Here is a 27,158-nt window from a genome sequence, read left to right on the forward strand (position 1 = left end):
CTGAAATCTTGCAGATGTTTTAAGGTCATAAAGAGCATAATAAATGTTTAGTCAAAATATATTTGCTTATCCCCTCCAAAAACTTGATGACGTCAGCTCGAAAGTTTGCCGAATAAATCATACCTAAAATGTACAAAATATGATGAGCCTGTACTTGTCATTTATCACTCCATTCATATTTTTTGGATTTGCATATACAGAGTGACTCAAAAAAATTAATGAATGCGTAAATTTATTTTATTGATTTAATCAGGAACTACAAAACCGAATGCTTTGAAATCTTGCAGATGTTTTAAGGTTATAAAGAGCATAATAAATTTTTAGTCAAAATATATTTCGTTATCTTCTACAAAAAACTGATGACGTCAGCTCAAAAGTTTTCCGAATAAATCGTATCTAAAATGTACAAAATATGATGAGTCTGTACTTGTGATTTATCATTCCATTCATATTTTTGGATTTGCATATGCAGGGTGACTCAAAAAAATTAATGAAGGCGTGAATTTATTTTATCGATTTAATCAGGAATTACAAAACCGAATGCTTTGAAATCTTGGGAATATTTTAAAGTTATTATAAGCATGGTAAACTTTTGTTCAAAATGTATTTGTTCATCCCTCCTAAAAAAATTGATGACGTCACTCTTAAATTTTGCTGAATAAATCCTATCTAAAATGCAAAAAATATGATGAGTTTGTACTTGTGATTTATCATTCCATTCATATTTTTTAGATTTTCTTAAGAGGTGGTTCAAAAAAATTAATGAAGTCAATTTATTTTATTGATTAAATTAAAGGCAACACTTATTATTAGTATTACACCCCAACCAACCCAATTTGGTAGACACAAAATTTGTTAAAGGAAAAACTCGGTTGAAACATAAGGGTAGCACGCTTATTTACATCGACTTTAACATTACAGACCTGCATTTGTTTTGTGCGTTCACTTGATTCCGCGAATGTGAAATAGACATGTTTATAATCAACCAATTGTGAATTTCACCGTCAAGAATTAAAATAAAACCCAATGTTTTATATAATAAGCGGAAGTCGAAGCAATAAAACCGACGGTCGTTTTGTTTACAGTTTCTGTGTTTGGCTCTCACGTATGCTGTTACGCCTGTCATCTTAAATTAAGAATGTTTATACATACACGATTTTCAGTTGCCTCTGATACGTAGGTATACGTGAGTAAATTGTTTCGTTATTTTATTGATTATTACAAATCAATATTCAAACGACCCAATTCATTTTCCCGAAAATTTGAGAATATAATAATTTTATTCTTAGTATTACACTACATCTATCCCAACTGATATACGTGTCCTTGCAAAAATGTTGATGACGTCATCGCAATTTTTTTTTAAATTCCCACTACAAAAATGTAATGAGAAAAAAAACACAATAGGCATGCAGTCGTCAAGTTTCCGACAGCGAGGGAAGTACTGTCTAAACTCTTTAGACCAATTTTTTTGTTTCATTAATGTGCTGTACTTTTAATGACAATTTGAAAAATATTTTTGACACATTAGGTTTCTCAGAATTGGATAACTCTGATATTAAAAAATTATTCAAATAAATAATTCGCGTAAGTAGCCTGTGAAAATGTATTTTGGGTCGCATAAACACAACTATTACAGCGGACGCTATTCATGAGTCATTCTGTATATATTTTTTGGTGATTTTCTGATTTTATTGTCTCAAAATGTTCATTCTAACCACGGAGGTACAATGATTATGATTCCAACACATTTTTAACCAAGTCTACCATTATAAGGGACGTATGCATCCCCGGCCTCACTTTCCGTATATTGTTGGTTGTCTATGTAAAAATTATGTTCGAATCAGTCATGTATCATTTGTGTCCTATCGTTTCGGGAAGAAATTCTACCATGCCGGGTGCGATCCTGTCGAATTCCCTTGTGCTATTCCTATTCTACTCGTTTTGTTCACGATGGCCATCCGACTTAACACCACAAATAAGAAATGAGGTTAATTTTCCATTGTTGGTTGGTCAGTTGCACAGACGTCAGTTGTCAGTTGTGACCACACAGCCGTCGCACAACCACAGAATCAGAGTGTAACCTGTAACGTTCTAAGTTCTAATCTAACCTAACACTTTGCAAAAACAGAAGTGTAATTTTGATAGAAATGCGTCGACGATATTACTGTGACTATTGTGAGAAATCTTTTATCGATGATTTAGACGCCCGAAGGAAACATTTGCAGAGTTCATATCATATAAAATTAAGAAATTTACATTACGAACATCATCGAGGTTAATTTTAATCTTACATAATTATTTCAGCTTTTAATTAATTCATTACAGATTTTAGAACAATATTGAAAGAAGAATGCGAAAAAACTCCTTGTAGAAGATTCCTAAGTAACGGTGTTTGTCAATTTTCTGGAATGTGTAAATATACGCATTATACTCCAGAACAATTATGGGAAATAAAATTACAAGGTAAAGAAATGTAAAAAGTTACATACTAAAGCTTCAATATGTACTGTAATGCTGAGTTTCATGAAAATGTTTGTGTCGAAACATGTGTATACAGCAAAATCTGTGTAATCTACAGTACACAATTTACACAGGCTACTCATTTCCCACTTACGAATTGTACCTATAAAACATTGAACTTGAGAGAAATGCGTACAATTTTGTGCTTCTTGTTGTATCCATACTATACTTTGGTACCCATATACTGAGTGGCTATTAATGCTTGTGAATTTTGTTGTCATATTGACATGTTTAAGTACCATTTCAGTTAGAATGCACAAAGATATGGTTGTGTTGTTTTTGTAATAATTTGATAAAATTCCATTTGACAACAATGTTTGCCTGATATAAAACGAACGTGGATTTTAGTCACCATCGTTACTAAGAAATCAGAAAATAATCCGAAGGTATTCACGCATTAGGTGTGAGCAGTGTTGCCAATTTTACTTTTATAAAACGTAGGTTTTTTTCCTAATCTACATCATACAGAATTTTTTTATTTATTTTATTCTAAACCCCCGTATATAACGTACTGAAGAGTCAATCCACCATTTTCCAGACACCCGGTATAGTTCCTTTTGTAGGTGAAGTAAATAATTACTGGAATATTTTTTTTTACAATTTTCAACATTTACGTCCGCAACGATATTTTGCATTGACCCCTAAAAGAACAAAAGTCTCGACGCCACTGGTCGATTTTCTGCGCGCAGCTTTCGATGACTCAATGTGCTGTTTTCAAAAGATGTCTACTATAATCTTGTCATTTGTAGAAATAAAGGACGCAAAGTTAAAAGTCAGAAAGCTTTCCACCCATCTTTATTTTGCCTTATTGTACTCGTCCAAATATCCCAACATGGGTGATTTTCATTTAAGAAACATTCTCAATAATTATGCGACAAACAGCAGTAAACATTTGTTTCACATTTTAGAATTCTGTAACTTGAAACCACCTGTATAGAAAAGTAGTGATGAAGTAACTTAGCAGGCTGAAATCTTTAATAAGTTATTTAAATTTACCTGTCACGTATTGTAGTTTTAACATGCATTTTCTATAAATTATTTATTTATTTGAATAAACCATTTTAGTGGACAGTCAAGAACAAGGAAAAAAAATTCGAATCCCAACCATAGAGTCATGGTTACAAACATATTATGAAAAACATAGTAAAGAGAATTTAGATATGATACATATTCCATGGTCATATCCAGAACAACTTGAACAGAGGTCAGACTTACCGCCATCGATAAGAAAAATTAAACCGGAACAGTTTGTAAATTCTAACTTTGAAGAGTGGGGAAAATAAATGAAGTTCCAGTTACCAAAGTTTATAAGAGATGATTAATTGATGGCTCTGTTATTATCCCGTGGATAATAAATAAAGTTAAAATTAGTGTATGCTACCGGAATAAAATAATAAATTTATTTTCAAGTATTGTGAACACTTGTTAGAATTTCATTATTAAAACTACTATTGTTAAAGAATTCGGTTAGTTTTCCGCTGTAATATTAATTTCGTCTGTTGAGTAAAGGGTTAAGTAAACGGAAGAGTCTTATTTTTTAATTTGAAATCCTGAAAATCCCAATCTTCGTTGAAATTTCTCCTTTTTCGAGTGTAAACTAATAAGAAAGTATCGTAATCCGAGTTCATCGGGCAATTGGCTACTTTCATGTTTCCTCGACGTTTCATGACCCCAACAGTACGAAAAATAACTCTCCTGTTTCCGTCTGTTTGTCCGTCTGTCTGTCTGCCGTCTGTACGGATTTTTGTTAGACAAATAATCTTCGAAACTGCAACCGATTGTGGTCAAATTTTTTTATGTACATTAAGAATATAATGTATATGGTAAAACTCTAACCAAAATTTGTCAAATCATCTCCACCACCAACGTGCTTACCTCCCCTCAAAATTTTGTGCGATAGGGAGTTTGCATATTTTAAATTTCGCGTCGGAATATTGCCCTCTTGCGGCTCATTCAAAAGCGTTTGTGGGAAAACCATCAGGGTGTAATTTTGTTTTTATATTCTGGGAATTTGTTTTTCGTCTTTTTGTTGCGATTTGCTCGTGAACTGATTTAGTGACGGCCCGTCACACTTACAACAGCACGATGTGAGTAGGTGGGTGACTGATATGCTGAGGAATAGGGAAGTACTAATTAATATAACTGAGATCGAGGCTGTTGTAGACACGGGATGTCCCCAGGAAGGAGCACTTTTTCCTGTACTGGAGGGACACTGTCGTTGATAGCCTGATACGATGTCTCAATGATCTTGGCTACCACACAATTGGATACGCAAATAATTTAGTCATTTTGCTAACAGGAAAAAACGCAGACACATTACAATAGTCGAGGAATGGTGTAGCAAGCATACCCTCTCCGTAAATGCAGAAAAGACGAAGCTAATCATGTTTACTAGGAGAAGGAAAATTAGCACACTACAGATGCCAAGGCAACTGAACTGGAAAAAACATTTAGATAATAAAGTGGAAAAAGCACGCGTGGCCCTTTGGCAATGTCGTAAGGTGGTGGGAAGGTGTTGAGGTTTAAACCCCAAGATCGCCCTCTGGATCTACACGGCAATGGTCAGACCGATGCTGTGCTACGGAGCTTTAGTTTGGTGGTCCAAACAAAAAAAAATAACCCTGCAAATTGAACAGTGTTACAGGAGCAATGAGAACCGCTCTGGAGATTCTTCTTTGCTTAGCACCTCTTAACCTTTACATAGAGGAAGCCACAGTGAGGATGTATCTAAGACTTCACTCTCTGGGAGCATGGAACAAGCAAGGACGCATAACGAAGCACATTCGTATTTTGACGGAGGCGTTCAACAGAATGCTTCTGTTAAGGATGGGTTGTGACCGACTGAGCACAAAATTAATATATTATGAGAAAACATATACAATATCAATGAATGATAATTCAGGAGAAGCCGATATCGATATCTATGTCGATGGTGTCAAAACAGATTGTGGTTCAGGAGCCGGCATCTATTTCGAACAACTGAACGCACAAATCAGTGTACCTCTCGGCACCCATACGTCTGTCTTACAAACAGAACTGATGGGTATAATGCTGGAAAATGGAATAGTTGTTGAAATCGACAACAAATCAATATCCATACTTACTGACAGCAGGCCCGTTCGATCCGGGCTGGTTTGAGAGTGCAGGCAAACTCTAAGGTATGTAACGCAGAGAAATAGTGTAGAAGTTTGTTGGATCAATGGACACAGTGGCAACAAAGGAAAAGAGAGGGCAGATGAGATGTCGAAATGAGCGGCAGGCATGCCCTTTTAGGGACCCGAACTGGCAATCACGCCTTCGGTCACCTTCTCGAACGAACTCGTACAGCAATATACTCATGGATGCCATGAGCAAATATGGACGACGTTGAGCAGCTGTCGGCAGAGTAGAGCTTGTATAGCGACACCAGACCGTAAGTTGACAAAATTGTATCTCTCACTTTCAAGGGACAAACTGCGTAAACTGGTAGGATTCCTTAGGGAACATACCAGTTTAACAAACATCTACATACGATAGGAATGCTAACAGATCCAATCTGTCGTGGATGCAATGAAGAAACGGAAACAGCGTTAGCCTCCTACACGAAATCCATACTAGGGGACATTCAGGGAGTTCCCTAGTATGGTGGCTAGTTGGGTGGCTTGACGAGTAGAGGAGCGGGATTGATTAGTTAATAATACGTTTAAGGAAAAGTAACGATACTAATGCCGTTGTATTTGGATGTAATACTTTATTATGAAACAAATATTTATTCGAACAACATAACAACAGGATAACAAGAATTGTGAAATAATAAAACAGTTACTTGTTTATAACAGTAACTATCTCAAATTTATTGATTACATCTTATGAATGGGTATAAAACGTCCCAATATTGAAGTAAAACGTTTTTAACCCATCTCAGTAACTCATAACATACACTTTTTTTTTTTATTATGGTTCCAAGATAAATAATTATTTTCATATACTTGTTTTGGGATGAAAAATTGAAGTCCTAAAATTAAGGCCACATTACACACATATTGTATATACACTGGTAAGAAAAACATTTATTTGTAAATATGTTAAGCGCGAAAGGGTATTTGGATATGTTCTGCGTTACATGGAAGGCAATTGCTTTGTCATAATAGTTATATCGCATTATTACAGAGTGTATTTTATATTTAATTATTGTGTGTTATCCTATTTGAAATTAAAATAAATACATTAGTTTGTACTTAAAAAAAACTTTTGTGTTCTCTCTCCCAGTGTGTACCTAAGTATGTAATTTTCTAATGTTTGCTACTGTCTCATTTTCAAATGCGTAGTTTTAAAGTAGGATATATTTTCGCCATTTCTCTAAGGTTACATGGTATTGGTAAAATTAAAGAACTGTACACTCAATAATAAATATACCATTTAGTAAAACTGATAGGTGTAAATAACAAATACTTTATCCTGGCCGGCTATAAACCCTCGATTTATGATGGCATCTCATATCGAAGCTAAATCGCACAAATGGGATTAGTTTTTTTTATGTCACTATCACTAGTCTTAGCTTTACCTTGTAACATTAGATAATTGGCAAAAATATACACTACGCAGGTCTCTGATAATGTCTCAGTGTAAACTATTGTAACTTCGTTATACACTGTTTCTTCTCAAAAGCCATCTTTATTAAAGCCAACTGCCTTTCAGAAATGTCAGAGTTCTCCCCGAATAAATTATATTGTGGATATGAGGTAAAAATTGACAATGTCAAAAACGTACATATAAAAATTCAAAGAAAAAAAATCATATACAATTTTCGTATCTAAAATATATAGTTGACCCACATTCATAACAAAAAAAAATGTTTTAGGACACTCTTGTTGAATAACAAAGTTTTGTGGAATTTATCAGTTTAATATTATTTGAAAATGTTGTTCACGAAAAGCAGGAAAAGTTACAGAGTCATAGAATTAACACAAGATAAAGAAAACTTTCATTTTTTAACCGACTCGAAGGTATTACAATCATAGTTAACTAATTTTTGCAGTTGTTTCTTGTTTTATAAAATTAGGTTTGTCTTTTTGTCGTTCTATAAAATCAGTATTTCAGTAAAGCAAGTTATATGAAAAACTAAGAATTTGTTAGGACGCACTGCATATTTTTTTTCCGATAGCAAATGACGCGAGATTCGATTGTGTGTGTAACTAAATGGTTTGGTTTTTTCAGTCATAGGAAAATTGTTTAAATTAGGTTTTGCTAAATTTGTTTATGTATGTATTTATTGTTTTTGAAATTATGAATTCAAAGTCGTACCTCTTGGTCACTGACAGACACTAATTTTAATTTTCAACATGTGACAGACAGTATTTGAAATAACTCTAGGCTGCACCGCAATTTTGAGAAAACATTCAGGGAAACCTCGTATTTACATTAGTAGCAAACATATTTTTCCAAGGTAATCAAAAGAGTATGAAAACGTATTTTATCAGTATCACTTATATCTATATAATTAAATGTCTAAATAGGGTCTGTTACTATGGTAGCTACTGATTGTTATTTCACAAACGTAATTATGGAAAATAAACCTATACATCAGCATATCTTCTAAAATCTAAGACCTACAGCAACTTGTTAATACATATGTTTTATATTACGTAGTTAATAATACTCTGCTAGTGGTTGATGCGTTGGTGATTTTATTGAAAAACAATCTTAAAACAAGGAAAACATTTTAGTTAAATAACTAATGTTTTATGTTAAAGTAAAATTAATATCACCAATACACACACCCCATATTTTACTAATTTAAAAGCTTTTGATAAACATCAACAAAATAATTGCAATAACGAACAGTGCACATACAATTTAGTAAATGTTTTTTTTTTTCGAACACTTCATTGATTAAATAGATTACGGTATTCCTTTCACGTCACATTATAGCTGCTTCCCAATTCTATCATTCAAGTGATCAATTCCAGATTTGATCATATTAAAAATAAATGACAAATAGAACACAAATTTCAGCATCAAATATCATACTTGAGATTTTACCCAACATGTTGACTTAAAAAAACGATGGCTAAACGTATAGTTTAACTTTCGAATGAAAAAAGAAACATGATCAAAACAAATCCAGTTTATTAACCAATCAAACTTTATATTTCAGAAATTTTAATAGGTACTTAAATAAACAGTAATGCACCAATTGACATCATTGTATAGGAATCTTGGTGATATTTTAACACCAACAAAATTAATGAGATAAATAACAGACGATGTTTTATATCTGTAGGTACAGTCATCACAAGTCTTTGTATTTTTTTTTTTTTTATAATATAAATTGATTCAATTTGTGTGGTTAGCTTATTTTTAAAGCACATAAAATAAAAGCCGTTTTATTTTGTTAAAGATTCATTACCTACCTTTTAGATACTGGTGACTCATGATGAGTTACTGACAATTTCCCATAAATAACATGAATGGAGTATTAATTTGATTGTAAAGTCCCTAAAAAGTTTTAAACGTTTAATATCACTCAAAAGACCAGTTAACTGGTCAAAAATTTGATCTCGCGTTTGAGTAAGCAACATCTTCACGGTATAGTTACATACAAAATTGACCCAATTTTCTAGCTTTTTCGGCGAGTACAGGGTTTGGTGTTGGGGGATCTTTAATAAAATAATTATGTGTGAAATCTTCCAAAATTTTGTTGATAGAAGTTAAGTTCCAACAGATTAATTAAAAATATACATGCAAATACTTATAAATCAACATGTCAGAATGTATACAAACATAAATAAAATAAAGAATTTGCTCATCTAACTAATTTTTTTGCTAATTTGTAAATGACGAAGTAGTATTCTAATACCTATTAAACTTTTCAGAGAACATCATATATACAGAGTGCTTTTTTAATTAATGATTGCTTATTCCAAAACCCATTATATTTATACATGAAATATAATTGACACAAAAATATATACTTTTAACGTAAAAGTAGCCATTGTTTTTTTTAAATAAAATTACGTTTTTTATTAACACTTATATTTCCGTGCACTTATTTTACTGCATAAAATTTACTGTATGTGACATAATAAAAATCTCAACAAAAAAAGCAACTGGTAGTCATAAAATACCATATGAATGGAAAAGAAAGTTGTTTATTAAGTCACGCAACATATTTTATTGTTATATTAAATTTCAATGGTTCCTAGACGACTTTTCTGTTCATATAGTACTACTAACTTTGTCAAAGTTAAGTATGGAACGAAAAATTAAAAAGACAAAATTTGTTTGCTTATAATCACAGTCCATACTTATCTTTGGCAAACCATGATAGTTACAGCTCCAGTAATTGAGTAAGACTTTCAAGAGGTTTTTCCTACAATAAAATTTACTTATATTTAACGTAACATTTTGTTATTTTTATTCAGTGTTAACCAGAATTTCGAAAACTTTGAATACTATAAGAACTGAAGCCATTATTTTCTGTAGGTACACTAGTTAATCTTTCCAAAAATTGCAATATAGTTTCGTAAAACTGTAACATCGCTAACTTAAATTAATACACTTAAAAACAATGACCAATTTTTATGCCCTTACTCCTAAGGCAAATGTTTAACTATAATGAAGTTTACAACGGTTAACTGCATTTTAAACGATGTTAATTTAAGTTAACTTAAGACGAAGATGATTTATCTCTAACGACGTTTGAATAAGCCAAACTTACTTGGGAGTTTTGATCAACTGGTTAGTGTATGGAGAACAATGTGCTCTTATAATTTCGCAAATGTTTTACAAATTATGTGAACCAAAATATTTTGTACATATATACATATGTATTTGTACTTATAATATATAAATAAATATGTTAATCCTTATGTAATATAGATACTTAGAAACCCACTAAATTTCACGGGAAACAAACACCACAAAACATAAATTATTAATCTGTTTGTCTGTGCCTATATTTTGTAATGTCCGCTTTAACCTATCATCTTTTTCCTTTCTTTGATCACCCGACTACACTCACAGTACAATAAAAAATAGAAAAATATTTATATGGCATAGTAGATTTATATTTGTCATTAATGTAATTTTTTATTTACTCTAATACATGAATATTTTTTAATATTAAATTGTATATGAATACTTCAACTTTCAAATTTTTATAACATCAAATTCTTACCTAAGGTATATGTAGTCGTTTTTAATAAAATTTTAATATTAAAAATTGGTGCCGTTAATCTACGATGTCTACCTTAATTTATTAGGTAGGCGGTTGTTAACTTTGTTATGATTGGCAGCACACAGATGTTACCAGTTAATTAATCTTTTGAACATAAATTTACCAAATTCATTTTAAGAAATGCATTTTTTCAATCATAATCGTGTAAAGTCAACATTTGCTTATGAGAGAAAGATTGAACTACTGTATGCAGCGTTCTTGACTGAACATGTGTTTCGTACTCAATGTCATGTTATATTTTTGAAATGTTAGCTTATGAGCATATTTACTTACTGTTAAGTTAAGAGTAAATGCAACTCAAATTTTGGTTTGAAGGTTTGTTAATTAAATATCTTAGGTATTGATAATAATTAATTTAAAACTTTTCGGACAAAATATTTTACAAATTATCGCCAAAAACAGAAGACTCGTCTAAGTTTCTCATTAGAGTAATTACCTAACTCCACACAGCGACGTCGCCTTTTTCATACTGTGAACTCATACTTTGATGTAAGTGATTTTTAGACTACTCTGATTCACATTTACAGAATTATATAAATCATTTGACGTTTATATTCATTTTTTGTTTGTGGTTTTTTGATATTCAAAGAAAAAAAATCAGTTTGATACTGGCACATAAAAAAATTCAAATATTAAATGACCATTTGTTATAAGCAAGCACTTCTATATCAATGGTGCAGATTAACATCTTTATATAGGTAAATTAAACTAATTAAATATTATATAATTTTCCCTTATTTTCTCTTCCTTTTCCAAAGTCTTCTGTGAAAACGGTTTTGTTGTAGTAGCCAAAAGAATTTTACTTATAATTGTTATCTATCCTTGTAAGTACAGTATATATCTGTTTAACTATTACTTCTAACCATCAGTAACTGTAACGATTAGATGACATGAATACGTTTGTCTATCTTGTTCATATACTGATAGGACGAATAATTTAAATTGTCAATCACAACAAACTTCTTCGATTACTTTATATAAATATTCAAGAGAAAATTCAATAGGTAGTTTGGTATAAGTTTAACGAACACAAACAAGTACATACGTTAACTAGTATTCAAGTACTTGTTTATATTTATACTTATTTTGAGTTAGTGGTTATGTTTTCATCCTTGCGAGACATGTGACCTCTAAATGAAGCTTGTATTTTCACAGCAGCCTTATTTAATTCTGGATCTGAAAGATCTATGTCTAATTCTTCTTCCTAAAATAAGAAAAAATCTGTTACTACAAATTGCTGCAAAAAAGATGTACGACATGACATTTTGGAGATTAATATCTTAATACAACAATCTAGTGATCTGATTTATAAAAACAGAAGCAAGAGAGGAGGACAGGAAAGCGCAGATCATGAAAAATGGAAAGGAAATGTAAGATGGAATACCATGGTTCACACAAGTGCGCAAAATAGAAAATATAGGTATTTAAACCGAATAACCAACGGGAAAATGAACTCTTATTAGTAGTATACCAAAAAAGTAATAAAATAGAATCTCGTTTGAAATAAACTTAACCGTAAGCAAAACGCTTGTGAGTTTGAGTATAATCTACTGCCGGGCCTGTCTAATTGGCAGACCCCTGTTGAGCCTACAGATTAACATATAAAAATGCTAGAACTGCGTTTCAAAATTTCACCCTGTACCTTTCACACCCGGACTTAAAAATATTCCACTCGAGTCAAAAATTGATCCCTGAAATAACTTGAACCCTTACTTACCCTAATCGAGTCGAAACTTGGTATCTGTATTGGTGGAACTGTTGATCCAAAATTTCAACCTTTTTCGGGAACTCTTAACAACTACCCTCACACCAACTTTGCAGACTGGGAGTTTAAAATAACTACTTCTATCAAGGCGAAATTTGGTGTTTGTTTGTAGAAGTGTTTATACAAAATTTCAATGTATTCGGAGCAACCCTTAAAAACTGCCACCAAAACATTTTTTTTACATATATTTAGTGTCAAGTTTAGACTTGATTGGAGTATTTTTAAGCTCTAGTCGGACAAGTTGTTTTGGGGTAATTGTTAAGAATTACTTCGAATATATATTAGCAAGTGCCAACTTTCGACTTATTAATGAAAGTATTTTAAAGCTCCAGTCTCCAAGGTAATTTTGATGGTAAGAGATTGCTTGAATTAGGCTGAAATTTTTCATCAATACTTCTCATGTAAGATATATGTATAAGCAAATGTCAAGTTTAAACTCGATTACAGTACTTTTAAGCTCCAATTTGCAATGCCGTTTTAGGGGTTGTTTTTCAAGATCACAAATCTGTGCGTATGTTCGCCGAAACTTTTCAAACGCTGGAGAAAAATGTAATTTATATTAAAAAAAATTGAAATTGTTTAAATTAAAGCAATGCTCGATTAACTTGATTTTCATTTTCGTTTGTATTGTTACCTATTCAGATGTCAAGAGACTTAAAGAGAAATATGTAACTTCTGCTGAGTATAACATTTTATGTTGAAATTTTTAAGAATTTTTGAAATATTTATTTTTTAATTTAATTTTTATCGCGAAGCCTCCACTACTTTAGTACAATACTTCAAACTTAGTTAATTAGCTGCAAAAGGGAGTTTTTCTGTTGAAAATTTTCTCAGAATCACGAATCTGTGTTTATATTTATCGTGTCTTCCATCTATTCAAAAACAGCTTGCTTTGGAGGTAGCAGTTAGGGAATGCTTAAAAAGGTTGAAATTTTGCATCACACCTCTCATGCAGAGTTAAAGCAAATGCCAATTTTGACGCGGTTGAAGTATATTTAAGCTCCAGTCTGCAAAGTTGTTTTAGGGACCATTTTTTAGGGTTGTTCCAAATAGGCCGAAAGTTTGCATCAGCACTTCTCATGTAGAGATATTTACAAGTAAAGGTCAATTTTCAACTCGACTGAAGTACGTATTTTAAAGCTCTGGTCTGCAAATTTATTTGGGGTGTAGGTGTCAAGGGCTACTTCGAACAGGCTGAAATTTTTTATCTCATTTTGAGAATTAATCAAATGTGGTAAGGTTTGACCTGATTGGAGCATTTTTAACCCTCAATCTGGAAGGTTGTTTTGAGGGTAGTTTTTAAAAGTTTCTCCAAACGGGATGAAATTTTACATCAATGATCCGCGTACTGAGAAATTCGTTAAATAATGTACCAAAATGCAGTGTGGTGCTTTTCAACCACCGCGACTGTACCTACATATTGCGAAATGCGAAGAATAATTTTAAAATTCTTAGCTATTGAGTTCTTTGTATAAAATCGCAACTTCAATCAGTATTAATTAAAGTATTACTGAGGACTGTAACATATTGAAAATATTTGAAAGCTAAGTATTTACCTCGTTTTTATCGTTTTTGGGAGAATCTGATTCATCTTCTTTTTTTTCCATTTGTTTTCTTATCATATGTCCCCGAAACGATGCTTGTATCTTTGTGGCCGCATCACATAGTTCTGAAATAAATCGTATAATTATTAATTAGAAACAGTAAAATAACGAAAAACACTTTATATTCGAATATTTGTTTAATTCAACTTCGGAACTCCTACATATTTTTATCGAAACTTATCCTGAATAAATAAATAAATAAAAAATAAATAACAAATATATAGATATTTGATGTGAGTCGTGTTGTTCTTTTTTAAAACAACGAAGATTAATTACAACAAAATATTTAAACAATAAAATTTAAAACAAAAGAAACTATAAAAAAAATCAAAACAAGGTAAAATTGTGTGTAAATAAAAACTATTATAAAATTTTGTGTATTTTTACTTACCACTAGTAATAACTTGTGTTAATGTTTAGTTTTAATGTTATTGCAAGTTTAACATTAGAATGAATTAAAGTAGTGCTTGCCTGACAAGAAAAAACATGTACAATTTTGAAGTGACGTCATCACTTTATTGGTCTGGATGATTAGACAAAGTTTAGTTAGCACCTACATGATATTCATAATAAAATAACAACATAAAATTTGACAACAAACCGGTCCAGTAGTTTCGGAGGTTATCTGTCTAATAAAAATTCGGATAGACGGCAGACAGACAGACAGACGGAAACGGGAGACCTATTTCTTCGTACTCTAGGGGTTGTGCAACGACGAGAAAACGTAAAAGTAGAAAGTCGGTCGACGGACTCGATTATGATGCTTCCTTCGCTTACGCTCGGGAAGTAAAAACTTAAATTCAAATTTATTTGTGTTTAAATTAAAATGAAATGTATATGTATATATTATTTATATAATTAGATCATCACATAGGAAAAAGTAAACCAATAGAGTTTTTTCTCATTAAAAATTAAAAAGATTAATTAATAGTGTCGTTGTTGTTCGTTCCAAGTGCTAGTGGCAAAAAAAAGATTTATTTTGTACCTACAAGTATCTAGGCGTCAACATCTCCAGTGCAAGAGCCATCCCAGTTAGAAGTAAAGGAATAAGCAATAAAAGGCACCACTACATCAGGGCACCTACGAGATATTTAAACAATTTCTACTATTTGGTACTATACCTATAGGGGAATAACTAAAAGTAGAATTCTCAAATTTTGGAGTTATAATGATTTTAAAATTGGTTCTTTTGCTACGTTTAACAAGTAAACAACTCATGCATTATCATTTATCACAATAACTAGTAATACAAATTTTGGTTAATAGAATGCACAAAGATATGGTTGTGTTGTTTTTGTAATAATTTGAAAAAAATCTATTTGACAACGATGTTTGCCTGATATAAAGCGAACGTGGATTTCAGTCACCATCGTTACTAAGAAATCATGAAAGTAAGCCGGAGGTATAGTCTTTGCCATTTCTATTGAAACACCACCTGTTGATTTTGCCTAAAATTTAGCAATTGCTAACAGTTTTCGGTTGATTGACAACGGCTTTTAGTTAGACAATTGTCTGAATATGAACGTTGCCAAATTTACGATCAACAAGTGGTGTTTCAATAGAAATGGCAAAGACTATATTCACGCATTAGGTGTGAGCAGTGTTGCCAATTTTACTTTTATAAAAGTGCTTTTTTTTTCGTAATCTACATCATAAAGATTTTTTTTATTATTTTTTTGGGACTCCCGAAACCCCCGTATATAACGTACTGAAGAGTTAATCCGCCATTTTCCAGACACCCGGTATAGATAAATCTTTTTGATTTTTATGATCATTATTATTCATCGTTATTCTGTTAAAAAAATAGTTCCCCGTTTCTCGCTTCCTTTCTTCCTTTACTTCAGTTGTTGACTATCTAAAATACCGTGAACTTTATTTAAGTTATGTAGTAGTTAGATTATACTATTATACATGTACTATTTGACTATGACTTATTTTTATATTTGACTGTTGGTACTCTTTCCCATAAAATTTCACAAAATAAAAAAATTATAACTACAAGCGGTTATTTCGATTAAAAGGAAAATGATGCTAAAAATACCCACGTCGTTAGTGTCTAAACTCGATTCATTTTACTTCCCGAGCGTAAGCAAAGGAAGTACTGTAATCGAGTCCATCGGACGAATGGCCACTTTTATGTTTTCTCGACGTTTCATGATCCCTACAGTACGAAAAAAGTAGTCTCCCATTTCCGCCTGTCTGTCTGTATCCATTTTTATTAGACATTATACCTGCTGGACCGATTGTTGTCAAATTTTGTATATATATTAGAAATATCATGTAGATGGTTAAATGCTAACCAAAATTTGGCTAATCGTCTCTACCAACAATTTGATGACGTCATTCTAATGAATGGTATTCTAAAATGATTTGAATGTTACACATGTGGTTCGATGCCGAACTTGGCCCTTTCCTTTTTTTTGCATTGGTATAACACTGTGGCTACTTTTTTATGCTGTGACTAAAATTATCCATGTTGATGACGTCATCACAAATTTGTTATTGATCAAATTAAAAACGAGTCACCCCATTTTCTCGAAAATGTGAAGAATACGCACGTCTTTATATAATAATGATAAAATAAGAATTATAATATTCAGAACATTTTGTTCGATAATGGTTAAATTAATAATTTTAGTCCTGTTTTGAGAAGACAAACTCATTCAAATCAAACTAACTTCTATGTGAGATTCTTTCGATGTATAAACATAAGTAAACGCTTGAGCTTCAGATTGCTATTACCCACTGCTGAAGGACAATTGGTGTTATTTGTGCCTCTGGTTTTTACTTTACAGAGGTTAGCACAAAACGAAAATCGTAAAATCAAATTTTATAATTTTTTAAAGACCTGGATTTGTCGGATTATACTTATAGCCTTCGACCAATTTTTTATTGATCAAATTAAGAAACTCATTTGTTAGATTTGCTTATACAGGGTCACTCAAAAATATTAATGAATCAGTCAATTTATTTTATTGAATAAATGAAGAATTGCAAAACTGAATACTTTGAAATCTTGCAGACGTTTTGAAGTTATTGTAAGCATGGCAAATTGTTAACCAAAATATTTATATCTATTTATTCCCCCCAAAAAATTGATGACGTCATCTCAAAATTTTTCCGAATAAATTCTACCATTATGATTGCATTCACATTTTTTTGATTTGCTTAAACAGGTGGCTCAAAAACATTTATGAGTGAGACAATTTATTTTATTGATTAAATTCGAAACTGTTCAGTCCATTTTCCCTGAAAATTTTGGGAATACAATACTGTTATTTTTTAGAACTACTCTGCACCAATCCAAGTTAAAATACGTGTCCTTGCAAAAATGCGAGGGAAGTTTTGTCGAACCAACTTTCGACCAATTTTTTAACTATATTTTTTTTTTTTGGAACAGAGTATACGTGATCAAACACTAGAAACAAAATTATATAAGTTCGAATACGATTGTACTACGGTAATATGATCGTAAGGGAATATGAAAAATTTGATCTCCTCTTTCCGCCTGTTGGTGATCTGAGGTCTATTATGAAACAGTTATTTACATAAAAGTCAGGAAAATAGATCATTACTGAGGAGGAGCCCTATTGAAATAGGATACACTTCGTCTCGAGTATTTTAAGGTTCTATATAAAGTACGGACATTTTACTGACAAGTCATGTATTAAGTTTTTTCTGAAACCGTTGATTACAATAAAAATTAATTTTAAATTTAATAATTAAACTTGTTTTTCTATAAATATATAGTGGTGCGTTGTATTCGTTTCTAAGGCCATAGAAATAAAAATTTGGAAATAAACATGGTAAATAAACAAAATCCGTCATTTTTGTATTTTCGTGGTCAAGTTTTTTGCAATTTCTTGCAAGGAAATATTTGAGACGGGGTTCCTTTAGCCATCCAAAAAATAAAAAATGAGGTACAATGGGGTTTATTAAGCTTTTGAAGATTGGTGCAAGATTAAGAAGGTTAATGGAGTTAATGAAGACGTTCTTTTGGCTCACTTTGCGGATAAACTAAATATAATTATAAGTCTCTAATCCTCTGAAGTTCTTATTCCATGCTTAAGTCGACAGTATTAATAAAGAAGAACACTGATATTAGCAAATTTAATAAGCTAATTGCGCAGTTGAAAAGATAAGCTGACGGATATCAAAACAAAACATCAGGAGTTTTGTCACGTATTGAAATCGAAAGGTTTCTTCGAGAAGCTCCAGATAAAGAATTTCTAATATTAAAGGTAGAAGAATGTACGTATTCTTTTATTTCATTTTAAATAGTTTTCGAAAAGTTTCAAGTCGTGTTGATCATCGATGTAAAAGGAGCGGGGGTGTGATGAACTAACAAGAGTGTCCATTGATAACGTTGAAGATAAAAATTCTGTGTCGATGATACAAATACCTGATTTAAAAACTCGTAAGCCAAGACGCTTCATTGTTGTTGGAGATTAAGATTAATATCATGCTTTGTAGGAAGTATTGTACATTACATACATGGTGGATGGAAGAAGACTCATTGGAAAGAAAATAAACTCGCGATTGCTAAACGAATAGCGGAAGCGAAAGAGGAAAATAACACACACACTAAAATCATAAGAAAGGGACCACAAGCCTAGATACATCAGATACAGAGCCAACAGAAATGAAAAGGTTTATGAAAGAGATACTTAAGGAGTTAAAAGAAATAAGAAAAGAAAATCAAGAAGCAAAAGAAGAAATAAAATCTATCAGAAAAGAAAATAAAGAATTAAAGGAGGAGCTACAGGAATTAAAGACGAAAGTGGGGAAAATGGAAATACTAGAGAATAAAATGGAAAGAATGGAAAAAGAGAACAAAAAGAATAACGTAATAATAACAGGGATGGAAATTAACAATAACAATGAGGAAGAAATTATAACAAAAGCGGAGGAAATCATAAAACACCTAAACATAGAAGCAAAAATTAAGAAAGCCAAAAGAATAAAGGGAACAATGTGCGTGATAGAAATGGAAACATTTCAACAGAAATTGAAAGTAATGGAACACAAGTGGAAATTAAGCAACATACAAAGTGGGAAGATATTTATCACCAGCGACCTTACTGAAAGAGAAAGACAGATACAAAAAGTAATAAAAGAAATAAGAGATGAAGAAAAGAAAAAGAACTCAAATGTAAAAATGGGATATCAGAGGCTGTTTGTGGAGGGAAAGAAATACATATGGAATAAAGAGAAAAAGTGCCTGGAAGACAATACAGGTAAAATAATAACCACTCCAAAAAACTAAGAAAAGAGAGGGCTACGGAGAAGATAAGGGCAACGACACGGCGAGATTATGGTATATGGAAACTGGGAGTATGGAATACAAGAAGTCTGAATGGGAAGGAAAATGAGATTATTTATGAATTCAACAAAACAAACTTAGACATACTAGTACTGACAGAAACGAAGAAGAAAGGAAACGGAGAAATTAAAACAGAAGATGGACACATACTAATATACCAGGGAGTAGAACATAATAAAAGAGCAACAGAAGGAGTAGGTTGTATAGTAAACAAAAAATTAGCAAAGAATATCACAAGCTGGAAAGGATGGACAGAAAGATTGCTAACTTTAGAACTAACTATCGGGAAACAAAAAACCACTGTTATAGCGGCGTATGGACCGAACGAAAACGAGAAAAAAGAAGTAAAAGACAAATTCTGGGAGGACTTAACAATTGTTACAGAGGCCAGCACGGGAGAAATATTGGTAGCAGGAGATCTCAATGCAAGAGTAGGAATAAGGAAGAACGAGACAGAAAAGGTTATAGGAAGACATGGTGAAATAACGAGAAATTACAATGGAAAAAGAATGATAGAATACTGCACAAGCAATAATCTAATTATAACCAATACCTTCTACGAGCACAAAGATATACATAAATACACGCGAGTAGTAGCAAACAGGAACGAAAAATCTATTATTGACTATATATTGGTTGAAAAGAGTAATAGAACGGCGATTAAAGATGTAAGAGTTATGAGAGGAGCAGAGATAGACAGCGATCATTTTCTACTAGTAGGGAAAATTAAACAACACAACAAAAATGAGAATGAAGGAAAACACGACAACAGAACCGAACAACAAGAAACATTAAAAGCATACAGATTACAAGAACAAGAAGTAGCAGAGAAATATGAAGAAGCAATCAACAAAGAAATACAAAAAAGACAAGACAACATGAAAAGTATGTCCACCGAACAAATGTGGCAAGAATTAAAGAGAATAATGACAACAGCAGTAAGAGACGTATGTGGAGTGAGCAAAATGAATAGGAAAAACAGAAGAACAGCATGGTGGAGTGAGGAAATACAAAACCAAATAAAAATGAAAAAGAAGAGGTGGAAAGAATATCTGACAAAAAGAACAGAAGAAAAATACAACAAATACAAGCAGCAAAGAAATATAGTAAAGAACATGGTGAAGGAAGCCAAAAACAAAGCCTGGCAAGAATTTGGAGAAAAACTTGAAACTAACAGCAAAACCAACCAGAAACTTTTCTACAAAGTACTAAAGACACTAAGGAAAGGAAAAACAGCAAGAGCTGAAACTATTAAAGGAGTAGATGGAAACATAATAACGAAAACAGAGGAAGTAATGGAAAGATGGCGGCAGTATTTCCAAGAACTATTAGGGGCTAAAGCAAACAAGAGAAATACAGACAAAGTAGAAAAAAGGGGCATAGCTGAACTGAGAGAAGACCAAGAAGAAGAAAGTAATGGAATAACAAAGGAAGAATTAGAGTGGGCGATAAAAAAGATAAAAGTGGGAAAGTCCCCCGGACATGACAAGATTACGGCAGACATGGTTAAGAAGATGGGAAGCGAGGGGAAAATAATGATGTTAGAGCTGTACAATAGATTATGGAAAGAGGAGAAGATTCCTGATGATTGGGAGATAGGACAAATAGTGCCGATTCATAAAAAAGGCGATAATAAACAATGCAACAATTATAGAGGCATAACCTTGTTAAGTATACCATTAAAAATCTACGAAATAATTTTGGAGGAAAAATTAAAGAAAAAGATAGAACCCAGTTTGTTAGAGGCACAAAGCGGATTCCGCAAAGGCAGGAGTGTACAAGATCATATCTTTACACTCAAACAAGTAATAACAAAAACAGTGGAATATAACAAAAAAGCCTTTATAGCATATATAGATTTGGAAAAGGCATTTGACAAAGTCCCGAGAGAAGAAGTATGGAACGCCTTAAACAAGCGGGACGTTAACCCAAAGCTGATAAAAGTAATAAAAAGCTTATATAAAAACACCAGAAATTATGTAGTAAGTAATAACAATGTATCACAAGAATTTAAGACATATGAGGGATTGAGACAAGGAGGCGTCATGAGCCCAGCACTCTTTACAGTATTCATCGATGAAATCATGAGGAACTGCCGCAATAATGTCAAGAGATTACACGTAGGATACAGGGAAATGCTACCTGTCTACATATCCGAATGCGCATTTGCAGACGATATAGTAATATTCGCGGTAAGCGAAAGAGACTTACAAACGAATTTAAGTATATGGGATGAAGAACTAACTAAAAAGAAAATGAAAATAAATGTAGAAAAAACTAAAGTAATGGCAATAGGTAAGCAAACAAAACAAATAAATATAAGTATAAATGGAAGGAAGCTAGAACAAGTAAAACATTTCAACTATTTGGGGGTAACAATAGACGATACAGGGAGACAAGAGGCAGATATTACAGAAAGAATCGAAAAATGTAACAAACTATACTACGCAATCAATAACACATTCATAAACAAAAGGGAAATAAGCCAGAAAACGAAAATGAGTGTATATAAAACGATATACCTACCTACTTTAACGTATGGATGCGAGACGTGGGTTTTATCACAAAAAATGAAAAGCAGACTAGAAGCGAACGAAATGAAATATCTAAGACGAGTCATAGGAGTAACGTTAAGAGATCATATAAGAAGTAGCCAAATAAGAGAACAATTACAAAGCAAAAAACTGATGGACGCAATAGAAAACAAACAATTAAGTTGGTGGGGACATGTACAGAGAATGAATGCAGATAGAGCCGCTAGACAAGTATGGCAAGCAAAAGTTCAAGGAAGAAGAAGCAGAGGAAGACCCCAAGAGACATGGAACAACACAATACAAAAAAGTCTACGCAAGAGAGGAAAAACATGGATAGAAGCGAAAGAAATGGCAAGAAATAAGAAAGAGTGGGGTAAATTTGTGCACGGGGAAGAGTGGAATACTTAATGATATTAATTTAATTACAATGTATTTATTTAGTTTGTAACCCTACACCGAAAGGTAGATGGGAGTTGATTATATATATATATAAAATCATGGAAGACGGCCTTCGAAATTTCACAGTTAGTGATGAAAATAATGTTGTCATAAAAATAACAGTGCTTAACATATGCAGTGTATAAAATACAATTGTAAATATTAATTAAATAAAATATAAGGAAAAATGTTTCAATATTTCTCTGCGTAAGCAGAGAAATGCAATTTTCGGCCCGCATTTTCGGCGCGAAAATAGTACTTTCGCTCCGGCTTGAGTAAAACCTTATTTGATACATATGCATGTGATGTTTAGCTGTGTGTAGTTTAACAATCCACACATATCTTTATTTTAACTTATAGGAGGTATCATAAAAAAGTCACAAAATCAAATTACGAGGAAAGTTCGGTTTAAATAAGTTTAGACAATATTTTTCAGTAACTAAACCGGAGCTGTAGACGAAGTAGGTTATGGAAATACATCACGTTGTAGTCACTCAAGAAAACAACGATTGAAAAAAAGCTATTGTATGTACATATTATATTTATAAGCCTCTTCAAAATGTAAGCAAATTTCAAGGATCCCAACTTTTCAGTATAGTTAGTGGAAGTCACAGCCCTCACAATAGATAATTATTTTGTTACGAATTTAAGTGATACTTTTTGTGACGGAGTATAGACGATTAAACACCGAGCGATAGCGAGTCTAGAGTCACGAGCCACATAAAGTCATTTGAACTCCGAATGAAATACAATATTTTATTTTCAAACGATTAATATTTAAAACTATTGTTCTGTCTCCTCATTTCATTAAAAAGTTGCCTTACACTGAGTTACCGTGGTTACAACAGCCACTTATACCTACTCCTTTGGAGAATAAGTAGCACTTATATTCCGCTCAAATTCGCTGTCATAGAAATGAAACTTAGACTCTAGAAGTATCAGATATATGACGTTTGCAAATAAAATGTTGTTTACGTTACAAGACCGATTCTTCCTAAATTCAGATCCGAAAGTAAGAAAAATAAACACGTGTTATCGATCATCATTTTTGACGTCTCAACTTTTAAAACGGGCAAGATCTGCCTGTGCTAAAAGAGTCACAAAATTTAAAAAATACTGAACTAAGTACATTGGTAAAAGCACACTCTAGAGTTGCATGTATTATTGAACTTTCAGTTCATTTGGAAAAAAATAATTTAGGAAGATCGATACATATTTAGTAGTCTACTACAAACGAGATAGTTTTTTGACCGTGCACATCTGAATTATTTATTTGAAAAAATCATGTATATATTTTAACGTGATTTATTAGTAAACTTTTAGGACGAGAATAATTAATCTTTACCTGCGGTTAGTTCTTTTAAGTTCAGTTTGTTTTAAGTTCTTTTAAGTTCAGTTTGTTTTAAGCATTGTCGTCAGCATTTTGTAACTGTAATTTTGCGTGATCAACTTCTTTACAGAAAATAGCAATTTATTTAGTGAATTCCGACGGTAATATACATTTTTGTTTTTGTAAAATTAATTATTTAAAAGTTAATAATATTATAATAAGTATTGGAAATATAGTAATCTAAAACAAAAAAAGAAAAAAGAAATAAAAATATGCCCAACGTTTTTTCTTTCCCCAACGCAAACTGGGGAAATATTGTAATAGGGTATATTTGGCGAACGGCAAATTTCATGTTTTCTCAACGTTTTATAACCCGTAAGGTTGAAAAAGTAGGTCTCCCGTTTTCGTTTATCTGTCGTTTCTGTATGGTCTGGTTGTCATCTGTAGTAGTCTGTGGCCATTTTATTGGACATATAATCTCCTAAACTACTGGACAAGTTGTAAAATGTTAAGATGTATTCTCGAAATATCGTGTAGGTACATGATAAACGGCTAACCAAAATTTGTTCATCAGCCCCACTAACAATTTGATTACGTCATCTTAAATTGTTCTAAAGCAAAATTATAAAAAAACATTGTGTACTTGTGGTTCATAAATCCTCCTATATTTTTTACTTTAGATATCTAAATATCTATAAAAATAACCAAAATTGTGAAACGACTGTAAACCCAATGTTCTGAAATTTTGCAAGGTTATCGTGAACCATGGTAAATCGCTGATCAAAACTTATCTGTTCATCCCTTCCAAAAACGATGACATCATTGCAAAATTTTGCAGAATAAATTTGTTTAAAATGTGCATAATATTATGAGTCTCACTGTTTGGTTTATCAGTCCATTCATATTTTTTAGAATTGGTTATGGAGAGTAATTAAAACAATTATTGGACAAATTTATTGTTATTAGGTAAATAAAGAGCGACTTACTTCGTTTTCCCGAAATTTTGGGAATACAGTCCTGTCCTTAATAGTGTTACAATGTACCTGTCGAAAGTTTTCATTACAAAATCAAATTTTATAATTTATCTAGGAAACTTCATGTGTTTGATTATATTTCCGGGGCGAGGCAGGTTCTGTCTAAATAACTTTGGATCAATTTGTTAATTTATATTTATAGGTTTTCGTCTAAATTTAATAGTTGCTCAAGTTCCCAAAGTATACTTTTTTAGTTAAATTTATTATGATCATTATTTATTCGGTAAGTTTTGATTTATGATGAACATTAAATTTATTGAAGATGCAGACTGTATTTTGGTGTAATTGGTTTTCTTACAGTGTTTCTAACTGACGCTCAAAAGCAGCTGCACATTGGATTCACTTTCAGGTGAACTAAAATGGGGCAACAAACAATCAATAAACGAGTCGGATGTGCCAAATAAAGGGGGATGTTCATACAGTTTTAAATTTATACCTTATATTGAGTCGTAACTACAGTAAGGGGGATATTGACAAGATGGCAATGAATAATAAAATCAGCAACAAAATAAATTTAATTTAAAATTCTAAGGCGTAGTAGTATTCAAAGAGTTATTTAGTTCTAATTTAATTTTATTCCGTTCCAATTAATTGTCAGTGGCGCTTTTGTTAATATGGTTAGTCTTGAAACGGGATATTGGGCTTCTGGAACTTATTTTATAATTTGTTGTTAGTTACACACTATGTTGACATATGCATTTGAGAAAAATTATAATAATCGAATAAATTAGAATCGTAATTAATCAATGAAGTACATAGTGGGTAGTGTGTTGAAGTCATATTTTTCTATGAGAAAATGAAAATTTTTAACTATAGTAGAGGAAGAAATATGTCTGTTTTTAAAGTTAGTTGTGTGTATTACTACAGTAACTACTAATTATTATTTTATTAAAGGATTATTTTCAGGTCCCTTCATTCAAAACAAAACGTTTAAAGAGCAATTAAGCAAGAGACAATTTATTGAGGAAATAAAAAGTTATAATTTATGTGATAAGATAGAAGATTATAATTAGTAAATCAGTATTAATCAATTCGACAAAATTGTTAAACGCAAGTTTGTAAATTACTTAATTTTTAAAGTGGGATTGAACAAAAACAACTATATTTATGAACATAGGTTAATGTTAGCTAATCTAGAAACTCTGGGCTCGAGAAAAGTAAAAAGTGACATAATTTTTGGTTTTAAATTGCTCAAGAACACAATTGACTGCACCGAATTGGTCAATTTATTTCAGTTTCGAGTTCCAAGGTCAGCTAGTCGTTGTACTGAAACTTTTGTGTTAAACTTTCATAAGACAAACTATGGTACTTACTGTTGTATAATCGACAATATCTCTCGAGCAATTAACTCCCTCGATGTAAATACAGATGTTATGCAGCTATCTTTAGAATTGTTTTCATTTTTATCTTAAATCTATTAGGAATAGTTTTTTTTTTTTTTTCAAATTGTCACCATTGGATGTACTCTGTTTGACAATAAATATTATTATTAAAATTATTTTACTTTCGAAAATGCAGTTCTGCATACCTACAATTTTCTGTGAAACTTGTTCGTGAAACGTTTTAAATGCTCATAAATTATTGTAGCTCGGGTAGTGCCGCGTTAAAATGATTTCATATTCTTGGACTAAAATACTATTTCGCGCATTGTTTGTACAAGCAACTGTTATCATCTTAATTATAAACAACCACAGTTATTATACAATTAGCGAAACTCCGAAATATGCAGGTATCGTAATAGTATTTTACGAAAAAGCACAAAACATTGAATAGGGGAAATAAGGGTGCAATGTTTACACAGCATACACCGATGTTTTCTCCAATTAGTACCTACGAAAATTGCAACTCTTTGCATAGTAATTTGTAGGTTTGAGGTAACTTGTACGATTAATGGTTGCGGAGTACAATTCTGTACTTATCGTATGTATATAAACAAATATGTATTTTAATAGATGTTAACAGTGATATTTAATGTTAGGTTTATACACGTTTTCTTGTTTTTTTATTTTAAATTTTTGCGGTTTCTTCAAATACCATTGTTTTTGTAATTAATACACTAATAGATTTTTTAAAATTTTTTAAAGATTTCTATACAGTAGTTCGTTTTATAATAAATTATGTTACAGTAATTAATCAATATTATCTATATATTTACAATTTTTTAATGATAACCAGTTTACTTTCAGTTTTTATGTATGCTACTCTTAATTGAAAATATGAACTCAAAAGACAAAATTTTTATGAATATACAATAACAAAATTGTAAAAATTTAGTCTGACTTTCCATATGTGTACTTATTATTTTAACGAAATACTTAAAAAAATATATGAAAATAACCTTTTTTTTTGTTCTTAATTTATTTCGTCTTGCTCACACAGTAGAATTTTT

The 27,158-nt window shown here is 31.7% G+C and overlaps 2 protein-coding genes across 2 annotated transcripts in view; one reads left to right on the top strand and one right to left on the bottom strand.

Annotated features, from left to right (window-relative positions):
- The first annotated feature begins 1,847 nt into the window (after positions 1–1,847).
- On the top strand, positions 1,848–4,048 carry LOC135135013 (zinc finger matrin-type protein 5-like). The gene is made up of 3 exons (XM_064063950.1): positions 1,848–2,277; positions 2,329–2,466; positions 3,589–4,048. The coding sequence occupies exons 1-3, from the start codon at positions 2,151–2,153 to the stop codon at positions 3,804–3,806; spliced, it is 483 nt and encodes a 160-aa protein (XP_063920020.1). The 5' UTR covers positions 1,848–2,150; the 3' UTR covers positions 3,807–4,048.
- A 3,619-nt stretch (positions 4,049–7,667) lies between these two features.
- LOC135134802 (sperm surface protein Sp17) overlaps positions 7,668–27,158 on the bottom strand; it is a 45,617-nt gene continuing 26,126 nt past the window's right edge. The window contains exons 4-5 of the mRNA XM_064063633.1: positions 14,063–14,175; positions 7,668–11,945 (exon numbers count right to left, since the gene is read on the bottom strand). Of these exons, the coding sequence (XP_063919703.1) occupies positions 11,823–11,945; positions 14,063–14,175 (236 nt within the window). The 3' untranslated portion in view covers positions 7,668–11,822. The remainder of the gene's footprint in view (positions 11,946–14,062; positions 14,176–27,158) is intronic.

This window comes from Zophobas morio, unplaced genomic scaffold (assembly GCF_036711695.1).
Source record: "Zophobas morio isolate AGI-343-1 ecotype UQ-CSIRO unplaced genomic scaffold, CSIRO_AGI_Zmor_V1 ptg000024l, whole genome shotgun sequence".
Taxonomy (NCBI): domain Eukaryota; kingdom Metazoa; phylum Arthropoda; class Insecta; order Coleoptera; family Tenebrionidae; genus Zophobas; species Zophobas morio.

What these genes read in the sequence shown, in the direction of transcription:
- LOC135135013 (XM_064063950.1), top strand. Translation starts at nt 2,151, where the DNA reads ATGCGTCGACGATATTACTGTGACTATTGTGAGAAATCTTTTATCGAT. An exon ending in ACATTACGAACATCATCGAG is followed by an intron (nt 2,278 to 2,328) that starts GTTAATTTTAAT and finishes AATTCATTACAG; the next exon opens with ATTTTAGAACAATATTGAAA. An exon ending in ATGGGAAATAAAATTACAAG is followed by an intron (nt 2,467 to 3,588) that starts GTAAAGAAATGT and finishes AAACCATTTTAG; the next exon opens with TGGACAGTCAAGAACAAGGA.